The sequence below is a fragment of the Lissotriton vulgaris genome, chromosome 9 (genome assembly GCF_964263255.1).
Source record: "Lissotriton vulgaris chromosome 9, aLisVul1.2, whole genome shotgun sequence".
In the NCBI taxonomy this organism is placed as follows: Eukaryota; Metazoa; Chordata; class Amphibia; order Caudata; family Salamandridae; genus Lissotriton; species Lissotriton vulgaris.
The window spans coordinates 560,246,401-560,263,667 of NC_141697.1; the positions used below are offsets into that span (position 1 = coordinate 560,246,401).

At 44.9% G+C, this 17,267-nt stretch overlaps 1 protein-coding gene across 2 annotated transcripts in view; it reads left to right on the forward strand.

Moving 5' to 3' along the window:
- Positions 1-8,173, forward strand: part of LTBP3 (latent transforming growth factor beta binding protein 3) — a 339,672-nt gene extending 331,499 nt beyond the window's left edge. For both annotated transcript variants that reach the window (XM_086938082.1, XM_086938083.1), the window contains exons 26-28: positions 5,623-5,703; positions 6,321-6,452; positions 6,921-8,173. In XM_086938082.1, the coding sequence (XP_086794208.1) occupies positions 5,623-5,703; positions 6,321-6,452; positions 6,921-7,072 (365 nt within the window). In that variant the 3' untranslated portion in view covers positions 7,073-8,173. The remainder of the gene's footprint in view (positions 1-5,622; positions 5,704-6,320; positions 6,453-6,920) is intronic.
- The last annotated feature ends 9,094 nt before the right edge of the window (positions 8,174-17,267 follow it).

The window sequence follows — 17,267 nt, forward strand, 5'->3', positions numbered from 1 at the left end:
GTGATATGTCAGCTATTTTGTGCAGTGGCCAGCCTGCACATTCAAACCAGCATTTCTACTGTCATTACATTGGGCTGCTCATGTCTTTTTTCACAAGATTGCTTAGTTGTTAAGGATTCTTCCCCTTATATTATTTAGGGTGTAGGTGGCAGGTAGGACCTTTTGTGCAGGCTATTCCATTTACCTATCTCCTTCAGTGGCTGCAATGGTTAAGGACCATATGTAGAGGAGGTAGGAGGAGGTGGCAGAGGAGTAAAAGCTGGGATCTGTTTGCACACAAATCTGTATCACCCTGACTTTACCCTGTGCGTGCCAACAGCTCACACCAGGAACGGTGTAGTCATTATACAGAATTTGGAGCTTCCCAATTTGACCCATTTCTACTTCTCATAAGACTCAGTATCTAACTACGGCTGTGGCATTCTCATTACAAGAATCTTACTTGACGTTATATTGTGACTCAATCAATCAATCAATCACTTTATTCAATCAATTTAAAAGTAAAGATCATAAAAGTACAAAAAAAGACAACGTATTAAAAACCACTAGTAACACAATTTACATTCACTCATAACTAAATATTCAATACATATTTGAGGTAAAATGGTTCAAACCCACAATTCAAGATGGTTTTTGTGTGGGTTCCGGTCATTTAGAATGATGTCTTCTTCAAAGGCTGCCATAAAAAGAATCGCCAGGTCTGGGGCAAGGTAGCACCCATGGCTACGCCCTTGGTTTGCAGGTAGAACTGATCTAGAAAGATGAAAAAATTCTTCATCATAGCCAGTCTGAGTAGTCCAATTATAAAGTCAGTCGGCACAGGCATAGGGGCTGGCCTTTGATTAAGATAGCGTGTCATGGTGGTGATGGCCTCCTCTTGCGGAATACTTGTGTATAGAGATGTAATATCACAAGTTACCAGTATTTGTTTATCAGCTTCATATGGTAGACCATCCACAATACTTATTGTGTGCATCGTATCTCGAAGGTAAGTAGACGTTGCCTCGGCCAAAGGTTTAAGGAAAAAGTCGATATAACGACCCAATGGTTCCAGCATCGACCCACAACCGGACACAATGGGTCTGCCCGGTGGATCCCTCAAATCCTTGTGGATCTTTGGGAGGGTATATATCGTTGGTAATCGTGGGGTCTGTTGGTTGAGATAATTGAACTCTAATTCACTAAGGAAACCTTCATCAAGTCCCATCTTGGTCAGCGTTAGAATCTCAGATGCAAGTGCCAGGGATGGATCAGTGTTCAATTTTTTGTAGCTGACACCGTCATTGAGTTGTTTATAGATCTCCCTTTTATAGTTTTGTATATCCTGGACCACAATGGCACCGCCCTTGTCCGCCGCCTTGATTATAATTTCACTGTTATTACCAAGTGATCGAAGGGCTGCTTTTTCTTCCTTGTTGATATTGAACGGATGGTAACATAGAAACATAGACGTGTTTTGCTTCGAAATCTTTTTCATGCACTGGGAGTGATAAATAATTAATCCAGCCCCAGTGCGCTCAATGTTGATCTCACAGACTGGAGCCATGGAATTTGTGTGTGTTGTCCAGATATAGACCGTTTTTAATTATAGTCTGGGTTAAATTTACTGTGTCCCATATTGAGTGCCACTGGAGTACAGTTCACATAAGGTAGTCCCAATTCACAGTGATAAATGTAGTTTGAACATGAGCTAGGGAGGGAGAGTAGTTTCTTATAAAATCTATCCTCCAAGGTGTGCAGTTAAGTTACTGAGACCTTACCCCAAACACCTGCCCGTAAGTTGCTGAGGACAGTGGGCCAGATGTACGACCCTAAATTGCATGCGAAAACGGTTTTGCGATCCGTTTGCGCTTGCAAAATGTTACAGTGCCATGTACAATTCCTAATTAGTGAGTCGCAATTTATTTGCGACTAGCTAATTAGGAATTGCGAGTCGCTATTAGTAAGGGGCGTATCAAGGGCGTCCCTTCCTAATAGCGAGTCTCTACCCTATGTAAGAATGTTTTGCAACCGCAATTGACGTTGCAAAAATGTTGCGAATTACTGCCCTCTTCAAGAGGGTGGTAATGGAGTCGCAAATGGCCCCAAAAATATTTTTTAAGGGCAGACAGTGGTCCCAGGGACCACTACCTGCCCTTAAAAAAATGAACCGAATCCGTTTCATTTTGATTTTATAAAATGCATCCCATTTTCCTTTAAGGAAAACTAGCTGCAATAAAAAAACTGCTTTATTGAGAAGCAGTCCCAGACATGGAGGTCTGCTGAACCCAGCAGGCCACCATCCCTGCAAGGGCCAGCCATTCCCAATTGCTTCTCAAATTGCTAGTGGCTCATTAATATTCATGAACATTTTGCATCTGGTGACCCCATTGGGAATCTCTAACAGTGTCTCTGACACTGTTGTGTTGTACATTTGCTTTTGCAAGGCGCTGATTGCGATTCGCAATTTTCGCAATTTACTAGTCGCAAAAGCAATTGGTTGTACATCTGGCCCAATTTCCTTGCTTTGTATATCTTCATTATAGTAGTAAGAGGTTTTGAGCCCAGTCTTTTGACAAAGGCCCTGATGGCTTCCATACTGCTCTCCATCACTAGGGCTCTGTTTTTCACTATATTTGCCCAAGACTGTTTTTTATCAAAGAGGACCCCCAGGTACCGAAAGGAGTCTACAACCTCTAATTTCCGTGAGCCTATCACAAAGTATGGTCTTCTTTTTGACACATGCATCCCTGCTATAAGATCGAAGGACTTAGTTTCATTAACCCTCAATCCCAGTGAGGACATGAAGGAGGCATGGGCAGTTATTAGTCGCTGAAGGTCCACCCCTGTTTTAGCGATTTATACCGCGTCATCGGCATATACAAGTATCAGTACACTTAAAGACTCAAAGGCAAGGACATTAGGAGCTACTCCTGCAAGGACTGCCTCAACTTCATTAGTGTATAGGGTAAATAAAAATGGAGTGAGGACACTCCCCTGCCTAACGCCCCTTTGAGTCCTGCATGAGCGTGTACACCCCCGCCTTTGCCGTATAAAAAAGGGAGCAGATGCGTTCTAATACATTTGTCGGATGAAAGTAGGTATTGCTGAGTCCACCCCATCCCCTCCATTATCTCCCAAATTTGAGAGTGAATAACGCAATCAAATGCTGCGCTTAAGTCCATAAATGCCATTTTCCAACATTCGCTCCTAGCCCGCCTAAATTGGCCATATTGGCTGTATTAGTTAATTTGGGATTTGTAAGAAACCTTACGGGAGGGGCTCTACCAGGGGCATTCATAGTGGTTAGTGTGTGGCTATAAAATTGCTCCAAAGAGGTTCATAAAGCTGGGCCAAAAGAAACCTAGTTGTTAGTTTGTTATTGAAATTTACTACAATGCAGTCACCTGGTACGCTTTGCGTGAGGGACCTACCCATCCCATTCTCCTAGCCATTATAATATGGCTGCACAAATCCACGGGCCCTCTATCACGGTCCCTAAGATGAGTGGTTAGCCAATCTAGGGATTTGTCCATAAATTGTGTTTGCTGCGCACCCCCCCAAATCAAAGAACCTACGTGACCTGTCCCATTTTGTCAATTTTTTCCCCGGATGTATAGACATTCTTCAATTTTAGTTAATCTATGCAAAATGGGCTGGAGTATACTAGAGACCATCTTCTCTAGCTTTTTCCACACAGCATCATCTTTCAAAAAATCTGAAAGGGGTTGACGCCATAGGCTCTAGTGGCTCTGTAAGAATAGATGCTTTTGGCACCCTGGTGACATTCGTGGGTTTATGCTTCAAATTCTTCCCACCTTTTTTCTTTTTGGCTGAGGGCTGTGTATCTGAAATGGATAAGAGGAGGGAGCAGGTTCTGCTAGAATGACAGGTGAGATACTTGGAAGAATAGGAGGAGATACTTTATCAGTCCTTGCGGGTAACTCATCAGATAACCCAGTCAGGGATAAGGTGGGGTCAGTCCTACATCTCCCCTCTTCCAGGGAGAGTCGACGCTCAGTTAACTCAATCTCCTACGACAAGACGTTTGCCGCCCTTGATAGGAAGGCGTCCAAAGTATTAACTATCCCTCCCCCTCCAATTGCTGGGTACCTGTCTTTCTCTTACCCATTCATTTTATGTTCAGTTGTCCTCAAGAGCAAATAAGCGGTGGGGGCTTCCCAAATCACTTCTCAGAGGGGGGCCCAGTCCAGACTCCTTCGGGCTCCGATGGGCATAGACGGGCCCTGGCACGGCCTGGCAGCGGATCTCCGTGACCCTTAAGTAGGGCTGATCCTGTACAGGTGGTGAGTGCTGCAGGGGGTTGTGGATGGTGTGGTGTCCCAGTGGCATGCCCCCTGCTTGAACAAGGACACCAGGAAAAGCAATCCCATGGAGGCGTAGAATCAGGATTCGCTTGCGATACACCAAAGCACAGAGTCACTAGTCGAGATAAAAGGCTCCCGTGCAACGTGTGTCCATGACCCTTAAGTAGGGCTGATCCTGCTCAGGTGGTGAGTGCTGCTGAGGGTTGTGGCCAGTGTGGTGCCCCAGTAGCTGCTTCATGCAGCGGTACACCCCCTGCTTGAACCAGAACACCAGGAAAAGCAATTCAGTGCAGACCTTGAATCAGGATTCCCTCCCTGATACACCACAGCATAGTCAATTGCCGAGATAAAAGGCTCATTTATGTTCAAATTATTTACAAGCATTTTATCTTGTCAATTCATTTTCTCATTTTGTTAACCACGTCATTCAAGCAGAGCATTAACAAATGTTTATTTTTAGGTATGAATGATGAACATGATGACCGTCACAGCAGGAAGGAGCGACGAGACAGATCATTGTTCACACAAAGAAATAGCTCGAGAGGAGAATGACATTGGCTGTTAAAGCCCAGAGGGGCATTATGATTGGCTATTTTGTCCCGTGAGGAGTTGTAGTTTGAATTGTTTGCTGCTGTGAATTTTGAAGTAAAGGAAGTAAAAGCATAATCTGTACCTTAGTGTCGGTAATAGAATTAGACATTTCCTTCATGCTTGTTGGAAAAATGTTCATTTGTTTGATATGGTAGCATCCCCCAGCAGTTGAACATACACCCCCTCTTAGGAGACACGTCCTACAGTTTGAAGCCCTCTTCTTTAGATTATGTGCCTTCTTTAGGCACCGAGACCATCAAGAACACAGATGGGTGTTCCATATTACTCATTGAGGCTCTTGGACTGAAGAATGTGTCACACCTCAAAGGTTTCACTGCCACAGACTTGACAACTCCCACATTGGTAGTATCAATGACCCCATTAGACTTTGAGAAGGGTTGGAAAGGGACAGACAAATTCTGAGTATTTGCAAGCATGTCAATCAAAACAATCGCCAGATGACATGGGTTACTTGACTCCTAAATAATTCTACGTAAAGGGCCCATTTTCAATGCTGTGGTAAGCCAGAGGCGGCCGTTATTGATTAATTCTGACCGATCACCCACTTCCTGCGGTATTGGTAGTTCTGTGGAGATTACTAGCTGGTTTATTTAACTGCCTATTTGTAATAGTTCCAGAAAGAGCCTTTTCCATGCACACTCAATAGGAGTGTAGAGATCCCATTTCACAGAGTCCTTAAGATGTTTTCTTTTAACTCTTTCAGGGCAATCCTGCCAACACTCACAGAGCGAAGGCAACTCATTCTGGGAGACCAGCCCCCTGTTCCTAGGGAAACCCCGCAAAGGTGAGTCACCCATCTAGAGCACACAAAATACTTTAAGCAAAGACAGCGATAGTACAGATTTCACTCATGGCTGCAGGAGTGTAGGTTTATTTCATGCAGACAACAAATACAGCATGGGAAGCTGCAGTACACGCCTCACACACATCCCCCTCATTAACACTGGTTCGAGCTTATATTAAGGCGCAGTCAAACCAATCCAAGAAAAAGCAATCCAGTCTAAGCTCACCTCCACACAAAGAAAGGATAATCACAAGAGGAAGCTTTTTAAGGCGAACAGGTTCAGAACTAGCAAAAGTAGTTCATGTCAGCTTAAACCATTGCAAGCTTCTCACACATACAAACAATTGAGATATAGCTTTGATAGCAAGAATGCCAGCTTCCCACACATGATGCGAACAGGAGGTGCCCCTAGGCAGCCTCAGTGTAAACATCTCATGAACAGAGCAGGTAAAGACTTTAGAAGCCTCAGTGTAGATTTCCTGGTTTTCCCAGGATTCTCTATAGAGACATCGCTTATATGCAGAAGGAGGTTGTTGGGTCTTTGTATTCATTTATGAGTTCTATTTTCATATTGTGGCTTCTGTTTCTGGCATATTCCCTATTCACATGGACCCCAGGAGAAGAAAGTTCTGAGGAGGATTCAGATGAGTGCCGCTGTCTGAATGGTCGCTGTGTCAGGACCTATCATGGATTCACATGTGAATGTGCTGCAGGATTTCAACTGGATAACACCAGAGCACGCTGCATAGGTACGGGAGAGACAAAAGCATGCATCTTCATTTATGTATGCTCCCAAGTTAGATTCATAATTCATCGCCCTCCATAGGTTACTTCTTCTCCAAAGATGTTAGTTCATCCATCTATATAATTTACTTGATTGTTCTCCACGAATTATGTTTTCTCCCCAGTAGTTACTCCACCAAAATTGTAGCTGTCTTCCTCTATAAGTTAGTTCCTTCTGTCGCAAGTCATTTCTTGCTGTTCCATAATTTACTTTATTCCTCCCCATGTGAGTTTTCTCTCTCCTAGATTTGTTTCATCTTGTCTGCATGTTATAAGTTTAGGTTAAGCAGCCAGGCATGTTTGTCAAAACCGCAAAAAACTTCCTTCATGTAGTATTAGTTAATAACTGCTCTAAATAGGGATGCACCAGTCTGTATGTATAAACTGAATTTAAAAATATCACCATTTGTATGTACTTTTATTCCTACTCACAGATATCGATGAATGCCGTGAGTTAAACCAGCGGGGGTTGCTGTGCAAGAATGGTCGATGCCTCAATACCAGTGGTTCTTTCCGCTGCATCTGCAAACAGGGCTTTGTGCGGTCCCGACACCCGAACATCTGTGTTGCACCGAGGGTCCGGTAACGTTAATCTCAGTTTGACAGTCAACGGGTCACCCTCTCTGATGACTCCCCCAAAGGACTGTCTTCAGACCCTGCTGCTCCTCTTCTGAACTGTTTAGGGGCATTTTGTTGTTACAAGTCGGTTTTTAGAACATGTACCTTTATTTTATTTTCCTAAGGAAGAAGCTAAATTGCACTTCAGCTCCATAGGGGTTACATAGAGGCATTACAAAAGTTCAAAATGTATATAATTTTACAGAATCCTGAACATTGAATTAAGTTTTTTAATGAAGCCAATTACATTTTTCTTTCTGTAAAAGAGGGGTGTTAGCAGGCCAATTAAAATGGTTTTCGCCAAGGCATTCCGCAAAGAGAGGGATAACAATGGTTGATTATGTCAAAAACTATCATTGCAAAGTGGACAAAGAACATACAAAAAAGTCTTACACACCCTTCCGTTAATGTTTAATCAAATGTTCTGCTTCAGTTTTTGGCAGACTTTCACTGGGAAATAGGTTTTATCTATAATATTTCCTAGGAAAACGTTTCTCTTACTTTCTTTCCCAATCCTGTTTAGAGGCAGGATAGATATTTCACTATTAGGATGAAGTCTTCAGACTGACTTTTTGGTACCTATGGTGACCCTAATGTGAGATAAGGCATCCAACACATCTATTCCTTACTAGTACCTACCTTTATATATGGATGTTGTACCATTGAGGAATTTTAGATAACAACTTGTCTCCATCAAGATTACACTTTGGGAGATAAAGCTCCACCTGCAGACCCCTAGGTAATGACTGCCTTCTGACACACCTTGAATAAATCCACACTCAAGACCCTGGGGCCAGGTGCAGCACCTCTTCTAATTGCAGCTGCTTCCAGGCCTAGGGTTGGAAACCAAACACTGCATACTGCTGGTAGCCTCTCTGTTGTAACTGGGTAGTTTATGTGTAAGTGTATCTTGAGCCGGAGCTATGTGTCTGTGATTGAATGTTTGTGATGAAATCTGAAATGGAAAGTGATTGATATTTGTTCTTGTCATTAGGTGAGTCAGTTGCCAGCAGACCAAATGTCATGTACAGGGTATTGTTTTTTTCAAATAAACGTTTCGATAATATACAATCTGTGCTTCATTTCTTAAGAGTGATGGTGATGCCTATAACTTTTGACAACCTGCACAGTTCAAGGTCCAGCACCTGATAACTGTCAATATCTTGGTAGCACAGCCAGTGATCTGCGACATGAAGGCTCATCTTTGGGTGAAAAAACACAAAAAGTAAAGCGGGGATTCCGAAAGGAAGTAGGAGAAAGAGTGGCAGCCCAGGTAAACAGGAGGCAACCCCAGGAAGACAACTCCTGCGAGGGAAGAAACCCAGTGTTACAGGAAATACAGCTCAGGAGTTTACATGATTCAGACCCTGCAAGGGAGGGACCGGGTCTCTTCAGCTGAATAGTCTAACAGAGCAGGCAGGCTCAAAAGGGCCAAACTGTCCATGAATCGTGATGGAACCTGGCCAGGACTTTACAAGCCATGGGATAGACAACATCCAGAGTGAGCTGCGTACACTCACTGTATAGTTTGATTTCACATCTTTATTTTTCTGTAGCTATGCTCACGTGTTATCAAGTCTAGCTACACAAAAAGTTGAGTTCTAATGAAAGAATCATGAAGATTTTATAATTAGCATGGACTTTCAGTGCTAAAACTAATGTTCTCTTCCAGGGGATCCTCATCAATAGTCATAAAAATTGAATAGTTCTGCCCACGCACGGGTAACCCCGAGCACATATTAAAATTATATATATGTGTGTGAGAAAAAATAATGTACATTGTACTTTTAACAATATATATATATATATATATATATATATATATATATATATATATATATATAAACAAACGCTAAAAATGTTTTCATAGTAAATCACCCAACAACTACCAAAGAATTTCTGTCATCTGACATAAACAGAACAAAAGAGCATCAGGTAATTCAAAACCTTTATTTAAAAGGAAAATGTTAGGAAATCTGAGACATTCTTAACCCATAGGCTGCATTCAAAGTACAAAAACGGGCACTGTACCTTAAGGCCTCTGTATCCCATCACGCCTCATAGGTGACAGTTAGGTCACTTCTATTTTTCCAGTTCCTACTGTTAGGATCCTGGAGCACTGATCTTTTGCTATTTTTGACAATTTTATCAGAATACATTATTCAAAAACTCCACTTTTCAACTTTTTTTTTGAAAGGTCTCAGGGCCCGATGTAGGTAAAAGGGATTTTCCGATTTCAAAATACCGAGGCGGGCCGAATCGGTATTCTGAAATCGGAAAACGAGATGTAGCAAACAAACGGCGAAATAATAGCGAATCGGTCGGCATCGGTAATGTGAATCGGTACGTACCGAATCGGCATGGACCGAATCGGAAAGTACCGAATCGGCTACCACCGAATCGGAAATAGCCGAATCGGCTACCACCAAATCGGAAATAGCCGAGTCGGTAAAATCCGATTCGGCAATTAACGAATCGTAGGTATGAAAACACACCCATGGCCAAAAAGCCCATAGGAATGCATTGAAGAAACCGAATCGGTAAAATCCGAATCGGACAATACCGAATCGGATATTACCGATTCGGTAATATCCGATTCGGTAAAAGCCGAATCGGCAAAAGCCGATTCAGCCAATGAGGTGGCTCCCCTCCCCCACCCAAACAGGGAGTGGCAACCCTGGCAGGTGCAGCTAATTAAGAACTTTCTGGAGAGCCAGCCTGAGCTGAACACTCACAGTTAGCAGCAGTGGGAGTAGGAGGTAGTGAACTGTTCTGATCAAGATGGCAAACCAGAGTGAGAGCCAGAAGTCCACCCAGAAGAGGAAGCCTAAGTTCAGCAGCATCAAGCTGCAGGTGTTGGTTGAGGAGGTGGTGAGGGTGCACCGGCAGCTATTTGGAAAGCTGTCCCTCAATGTGCCAGACAGCACCAAGAGGAGGATCTGGAGCGAAATCGCCCAAAAGGTGAATGCTGTGGGTGTCACCCCCAGGTCCCTGGATGAGCTGAAGAAGCGTTTCTATGACATCCGCAGCCTGACCAAACGGAAGATGGCAGAGATCCAGAGGCAGGCTGGAGTCACAGGTGGAGGCAGGAACCCGGCGCCACCCCTCACAGACCTCGAGGAAATGGTGTCCACCACCATTGAGAGGGAGAGCGTAACCGGAATTGGGACCCTGGACAGCTCAGCCAGAGCTACAGCTACAGGTAAGAAGCATGCGCATCATGACACACCCTACCAGACACCTCCCCATTAGACACAATGCATAGCCAAACCCCAGACACACCCTACCAGACACCTCCCCATTAGACACAATGCATAGCCAAACCCCAGCACAGTACTGTAACCAACATACAAGAGACAAGCATCATGGTACATGTAGTCAGCAGAAGTTAGCAAAATATGGCAGTGCAGAATCACAAGACAGGAAACAGTGGAACACCTTCTAAGGAGATGCAAGGACATGTGGAATGCTTTAATTGTACTGACTGTAATACATCGGCACTCAATTTACAAATGCTTCTTTGTACCTAGGGGCACCATCAGGCGGACAAACAATGACACCAGAGGCAGCAGCACCATCTACCACTGCACTCGCAGGGCCGAGCACCAGTCAGGCTGCCGAGGAGGAGGAGGACGAAAACACCATAGGGCTTGGTATAGAGGGAGACCTGGTAATAGACTTTGAAGCACTGCACTCCCCACAAATGCCGAGCACACCCCCCTTGCAGTTCTCCCCAGAGAACTCCCCGACAAGGGACCTCCTTCCACCTACACCAGCTCCTGCCACGATCATGGCTGTGGCACCAGTACACCCTGTCCTGGGAGCAGGGGCTCAGGCCCCGGCCAGCACCACACCCCCACCAGTGGCACCCCAGCCCACTCAGCAGGCCGGCAGCAGCAGTACCCGGCGCCGTGCCATTCCCACCACTGCAGCACCAGCACCGGAGGGCAGTGTCTTCCTGGGCCTCGAAGGTAAAATGGTAAAGATCCAAAGGCAGCAGGCGAAATCCATCATGGCCTGCCAACGCCAGCTCCTGCAGCACAACCTGCAGATGGGGGAAATGGTGAAAGGATTTCAGGCCTTTGTGGATTCAAACAAGGAGGTAGCAGCAGGTTTAGGCAGGCTAACCACTGCCATAACCCAGTTATGTGGCAGACTGGAGGAGCATGAGCTGGTGCGCAGGCGGGATGCCCGGGTGCAGAACCGCTCCATGAGCCGCCTTGCTGCTGCAACGGCACAACTCTGTCAGCGCAGTGCCAACATGGAGTCTAGTCTCACACAAAATACGGCAGAGATAACAAGGGGAATGGCCCGCATCACGACAGCAATGGAGGCCATGATTATCTCTAACACTGCCGCAAATCCTGCCCTGGACCTGGGGGATGCTGGGGACAGCAGCAGCCGCAGCAGCCCGGCCAGCGCTGCGTCAGAGCCACGCAGGAGCACCAGGCGCTCCGCAGATGCCGCTGGTCATTCTGAGGGGGCTGAGGGACACCCCAGTGGGGCTGCCAAGCGCTCAAAGAAATAGCCTTGCAAGGGCGGGTGAGGCAACCTGGACCTTGGACTTTTGTTTTCTTTGCCATTACACCTTTTTTTTGTTGCACATCAGTGCAGTAACTGTGTTGCAACAGTATTAAAAATTGTTTTTTCACCACAACCATTTACCTGTCTTTGCATCTGTACTCGCTCAGAAATAGTTTTCTGTAATCTCCTCACGTCTGTATCTGCCATCACTTGGCGTACACACCCCAGCTGGCTGTGTCAGTGGCACAGCTTCGTCGTCGTCATGGTCCTCGTAGTCAGACAACTCCACCTCAGTGCCCTTCTTCACCGCAAGGTTGTGTAACATTGCACATACAGCTATGATCTTGCAGCAGGTGTTGGGGGTATACTGCCTTGCACCTCCACTCTTGTGCAGGCATCTGAATCTACTTTTCCAGATGCCAAAGGTCCGTTCGACGACATTCCTTGTGCGTATGTGGGCTCGGTTATACCTCCTTTGGCTGGGTGTGGAGGGGTTGAGGTAGGGGGTGAGTATGAATGAGCGGAGGGCATATGTACTGTCGCCTGGAAGAGAAAGGGGTAACATTACACACATGCATACATGTATTCCACCTAGCTACTGTGTGTTATGGGGGTCTGATGATGTGTCTCATCTAGGAGGTATCCTTCACCAAATTCGCCAGCCATCAGCCGTGCATAGATGCCGCTCTGTTGGAAAATATAGGAGTCATGGGTACTCCCTGGAAATTTTGCTACCAGGTCTGTGATGGTGCACTTCGCATTGCAGATCACCTGCACGTTGATGGTGTGTGTAGACTTCCGATTGCGGTATATGTATTCTGTGTCCGCTGGTGGGCAAATCGGAATGTGCGTGCCATCTATGCAGCCAATGATTTGGGGAAATTGTGCCATCTGGTAGAAGTCAGCTTTAGTTTGTAGCAGTTCTGCGTGGGTTGCAGGGAAAGAGATGTATTGGTCCATCCTGTGTATCATGGCGTCAAGGAATGTGTGGAAGAACCTTGACAGGCTGCTCTGGCTCACCCCTCCTGCCGCTGCAACTCCACTTTGATAGCTGCCAGACGCAAGCAGGTGTAGGCTGCATAGCACCTGGACGTGTGCTGGGATGGCGTGTGCCCTTGAGGTGTGGTGGTCCAAGAATGGTTTGAGGTCCCTGATGAGCTCAAGTATGGTGTCAGAGTCCAGCCTGTATCTCTGTAGGATCTCTGCCTCTGTGAGCATGAACAGGGTTATCCTCTGTCTGTAGACCTGTTCATTTCTTAGCCATTCCCTCTGTCCTTCCTGCTGAAGCCGTAGCCGCCTCGCAATGACATAAAAAGCTGCCATCCTGCAAGTTGCAATGCATTTTGGGGCTGTTTATATGGGTTGGAGTTGGTTACCACCTGATTGTAATCCATGGTAAATACCGAGTGAATTCTACCGAATTTGAGCCGATTTCGGTGTTTCTGTGCCTCCCTACATCTCCCCATCTGTCGGAATCGGGGAATTTCCCGATCGGTGATTCATACGAATCGGTATGTTCTCCGATTCGGCTCATGTACGATTCGGTGTATCTACCGATTCGGTACATGGACCGAATCGGCTTCATTCCGATTCGGTGTGTCTACCGATTCGGTACATGGACCGAATCGGTTATTTTCCGATTCAGTGTCACTACCGATTCGGTACATGGACCGAATCGGTTATTTTCCGATTCGGTGTGTCTACCGATTCGGTACATTGACCGAATCGGTGTTTGCATCCGAATCGGTGTGTTACCGATTCGTTACATATCCGATTTTCGGTATGTACGTATCGGATTCTTTTCCATTCGGTACTCATTCCGAATCGGTTTTCACTCCGATTTTTATTTTTTTTTGTTCCCTACATCTCGATGGCTGTTTACCGATCGGTAAGGGCCAAAAATCGGTATTTTTGGCCGTTACCGATCGGTAACGGCCTACCTACATCGGGCCCTCAGTCCCTACAGTACACTGTACTCTCTTTCTGACAGTAATTGTAATTTTTTTCTGTCAGTCTTGCATTCACATTTTGTGAAGTGCCCCACTTGTGGAAAAAAGAAGGTGCAGACTGAGCCCCATGCAGTCTGTATCATGTGTCTTCCAGAGTCACATAGTCCAGACTCTTTTCCTTATTGCCAGAAGCTCTTGAGGCGAACCCTGAAGGACAGAGAAAAAATAAGGCTACATGGACTCCTTCAAACAGATCTCCTCTCATCCAAAAACAGCCATCAGAGTAAGATTTCATGAAAGACATCGGAAATCTCAAGCCCAATCGACATCGAGAGGTAGGACGGCAAAGTGGGAAAACATTCCTGTTTGTTCGTCGTCGAGAGTGGCTTCAGGTGACTCGTAACTCAACATCGAGGCACACATCACCCTCGAGGGTTCCTTCGACATCCAAGCCCCATCGTCTCTCGATATCGAGATCTTCACTTCCGTCAAAGTGGTCATCGGCGGCAAGATCGCCGTTGAGGCATACACCTGCTGCAACAGTGCCATCAATGGCCAAGAAATTCATCAATGTCAAAGGATACGCCGCCAAAAGATTCCGGATGTTCATCGTCCACTTCAAAGACACACCGTTCCGACATCGAAGCAACCAGCAAAGTCATGGTTGATGCCAAAGGCAAGGTCTACAAGAGTATAGACGTCCGGAAATCGTTCAAGGTCATCCGAGGTGCAAATTTTGCCATCTGAGTCAGCAGAACCAAGGTCTTCTTCACTAGCTATTATATGAAAAACAAATGGTCTCAGACTGATTTAAAAAACACAAAGGAAAGAGGATTTCTTGAATATGAGTTACTTGGCTACTCAAATACTCAGCAACTAGTAATTAATACATGTCAAAAACAAAATCATTTATTAGTACGCACCAATAAGAGAAAAATAACACACCCACAGTTTTTAAAGTATAAATTTTAGTTTGATATATTTTCAAAAAATGCAAGCGGAAAGTAAAGACATTACCACATATATTCGAGATAGAGGGTTTCTCAAGGAAAAATGGTGCAGTGAAAAAAGTGCTTGTGTTTGAGGTAAAAATAAAAAAAAGAGGGAGAGATTTTAGAGTAAAGGCTGTTCAACGTAAAGGTAGTTTCAACAGTTTGAAATCAACACTGTTTAATTGGTACAACATACACCAGTGCGGTTAGGCCTGTCCAAAATACAATTTATATAAACTTCATTTTTTAATTTTTTTGTAAACGCAGAAAGGCATCATCTGGTAATAGGGCAGGATGATATGATATAGTACAGGCCCTGGGTTGGGGGTAAGGAATTGCGGAGTGTAAAGCTCAAAGTATCCAACTGAATGGGGTGCCCTAGGGGGTATCTAAAACCCCTTGCAGGTTCAACTTCAAACCATCAGCAGTCATGGCATACGTATTGCTGGGATATGCAGAATCAATCCTGTGAAGGAATTTCGTCAAGAGTCAAGGTCCACATATGTAGCTATATTTTCTCTGGTCGCCCCTCCATGGACAACCGGTCGTGGAATTGGTGTATTTGAATGGTCACCAATTTCCGCACTGGACACAGCGTTGCTCAGCAACCAATTTCCTGTGTCCAGCATGGAAATTTTTGACCATTGCTTGGAGCTTTACACTCTGCAATTCTTTGCGGACTACCCACCGATGGGAGTTGTGATCTGGCTTGCCAACTCTTGTTGCCAGGATTAGGTTGCCTCATATATTCCCTCTGTCCTGAAGAAGACCCGCAAGCGGAGGTTTAAAGTTGCCCTCTAAGCAATAAGCTGGGTCGGAACGTCGATGCATACCCCCAACTCAGGGCCTGTACTACATAATATCACCCTGCCCTATTACCAGATGATGAATTTCTGCACTTACAAAAAAATGCAAAAATTAAGTAAAAAAAATTGTATTGTGGAAAGGCCTAACCACAATGGTGAATGTTGTACCAATTAACCAGTGTTGATTTCAAACTGTTGAAATTACCTTTACGTTGAACAGCTTTTACTTTGAAATCCCCCCTCCTTTTTTCATTTTTACCTCAAACACAAGCACTTTTTTCGTTGCACCTTTTAACCTTGAGACACCCTCTATCTCAAATAGATGTGGTAAAGTCTTTACCTTCCTCTTGCATTTTTTGAAAATATATAAAACTGAGATTTCCACTTAAAAACTGTGGGTGTGTACTTTTTCTCTTTTTTTTGCATACTAATGAATGATTCTGTTTTTTATATGAATTAATTACCAGTTGCTGAATATTTGAGCAGCCAAGTAACTCCTATTCATGAAATCTTCTTTCCTTTGTGGTTTTCTAAATCAGTCTGGCACCATTTGTGTTTCATATAACACTATACCCACGTCCTTTGACATTGAGTGGGTTTCCCCATTAGTTTGTAGTGGTTCTTCACTAGCTAGGCCTGCTCCTGAGACACCTGTGAATCACTCCCCACATTGGCTGGAAAGGGTGCACAAGTGGTGAGATCCTGTACCCCACAGTCCTGACCTGTTCGCGGACGTACTCTCCATCTATGTTTACCTCGTAATGACACAGGACTCCACAAAGGCGTAGACCAAAGTAAGTCTGCTATAACCAGGTCTACCTCCAGATCACAATAAACCCATTGTTCTAGGTCACACCATAAGAGGCGCAGAATACCCTCCTGATCCACCACCTCTCGATCCTCAGTGACTGATTACTCACCCATCTTTACGGACACACCACAAGCAAGAGTGTCCCAGTTAAATGACGTCACAACTTTCAATGAGGTTCTCATTAGAGGCGCATCAAAACTAAGCATTAATATTCCTGCGTCTATCACCTATTCATCGGTTACTTTTGAAACATTTCTCCACAAAACTGTGTCAAGACCACTATTACCTTTGGTTCCAGGTCTTTTGGAACCAGCAATGCAACTTTTCTTAACTTCAGGTTATCTAAGGGCAGCTCCATTGAGAATCCTCAAAAATATAAGGCTCCAGACCAGAGTCCTGAGGGCTGGTCCTCCACCGATTCAGTCATAATAGCCGCAGCATGCAAAATGCACTCTGTGTCCTCTTCGTCATCAGTTCCTCCAGATAAGGACAGCAAGCACATAGTTACTATTGGAAAGACGATGTGTGGAACAACTGTTCCTTTCATGAAAGTAGCAAGCGCTTCTGCCTTATTGGGCCGATATATGTCGCTGTGAGACTCTCTCAGCAAGGCTCACAGAAAAGTTGCCTAAGGAAGACAGACAAGACTTTCTGGAAGTCCTGCATGAAGGTGCATTGGCATCCAATCAAGTAACCAGTGCAGCTGCAGATGCTTCAGACTCGCCGCGCATAGCATCTGCATGAGAAGATCTTCCTGACTGTGTCTCACTGGCCTCAAACTGGAAGCTCAACACATGCTAATGAATCCTCCGTTCACAGCAAATTCCCTGCTTGGAACCCAGGTAGATGACAAAGTGTCCAAGATGGAATCTAAATTGGACACTCTCAAACCTGTAGGCCTGAAGAAGGTGTAATTCTACCTTACCTTCTCCATTTAGCTAAATCTGGTCAGAAGTTTTCCTCCCTGAAGGTAATCTTGCAGTCAATATAGCTTACATTAAGTCCCCTACACAGGCTTACTTCTTTTATTCTTCCTTTATTTCAAATGCCAGTGGTCAAGGATTTCTTAAAAGGGCTCAAA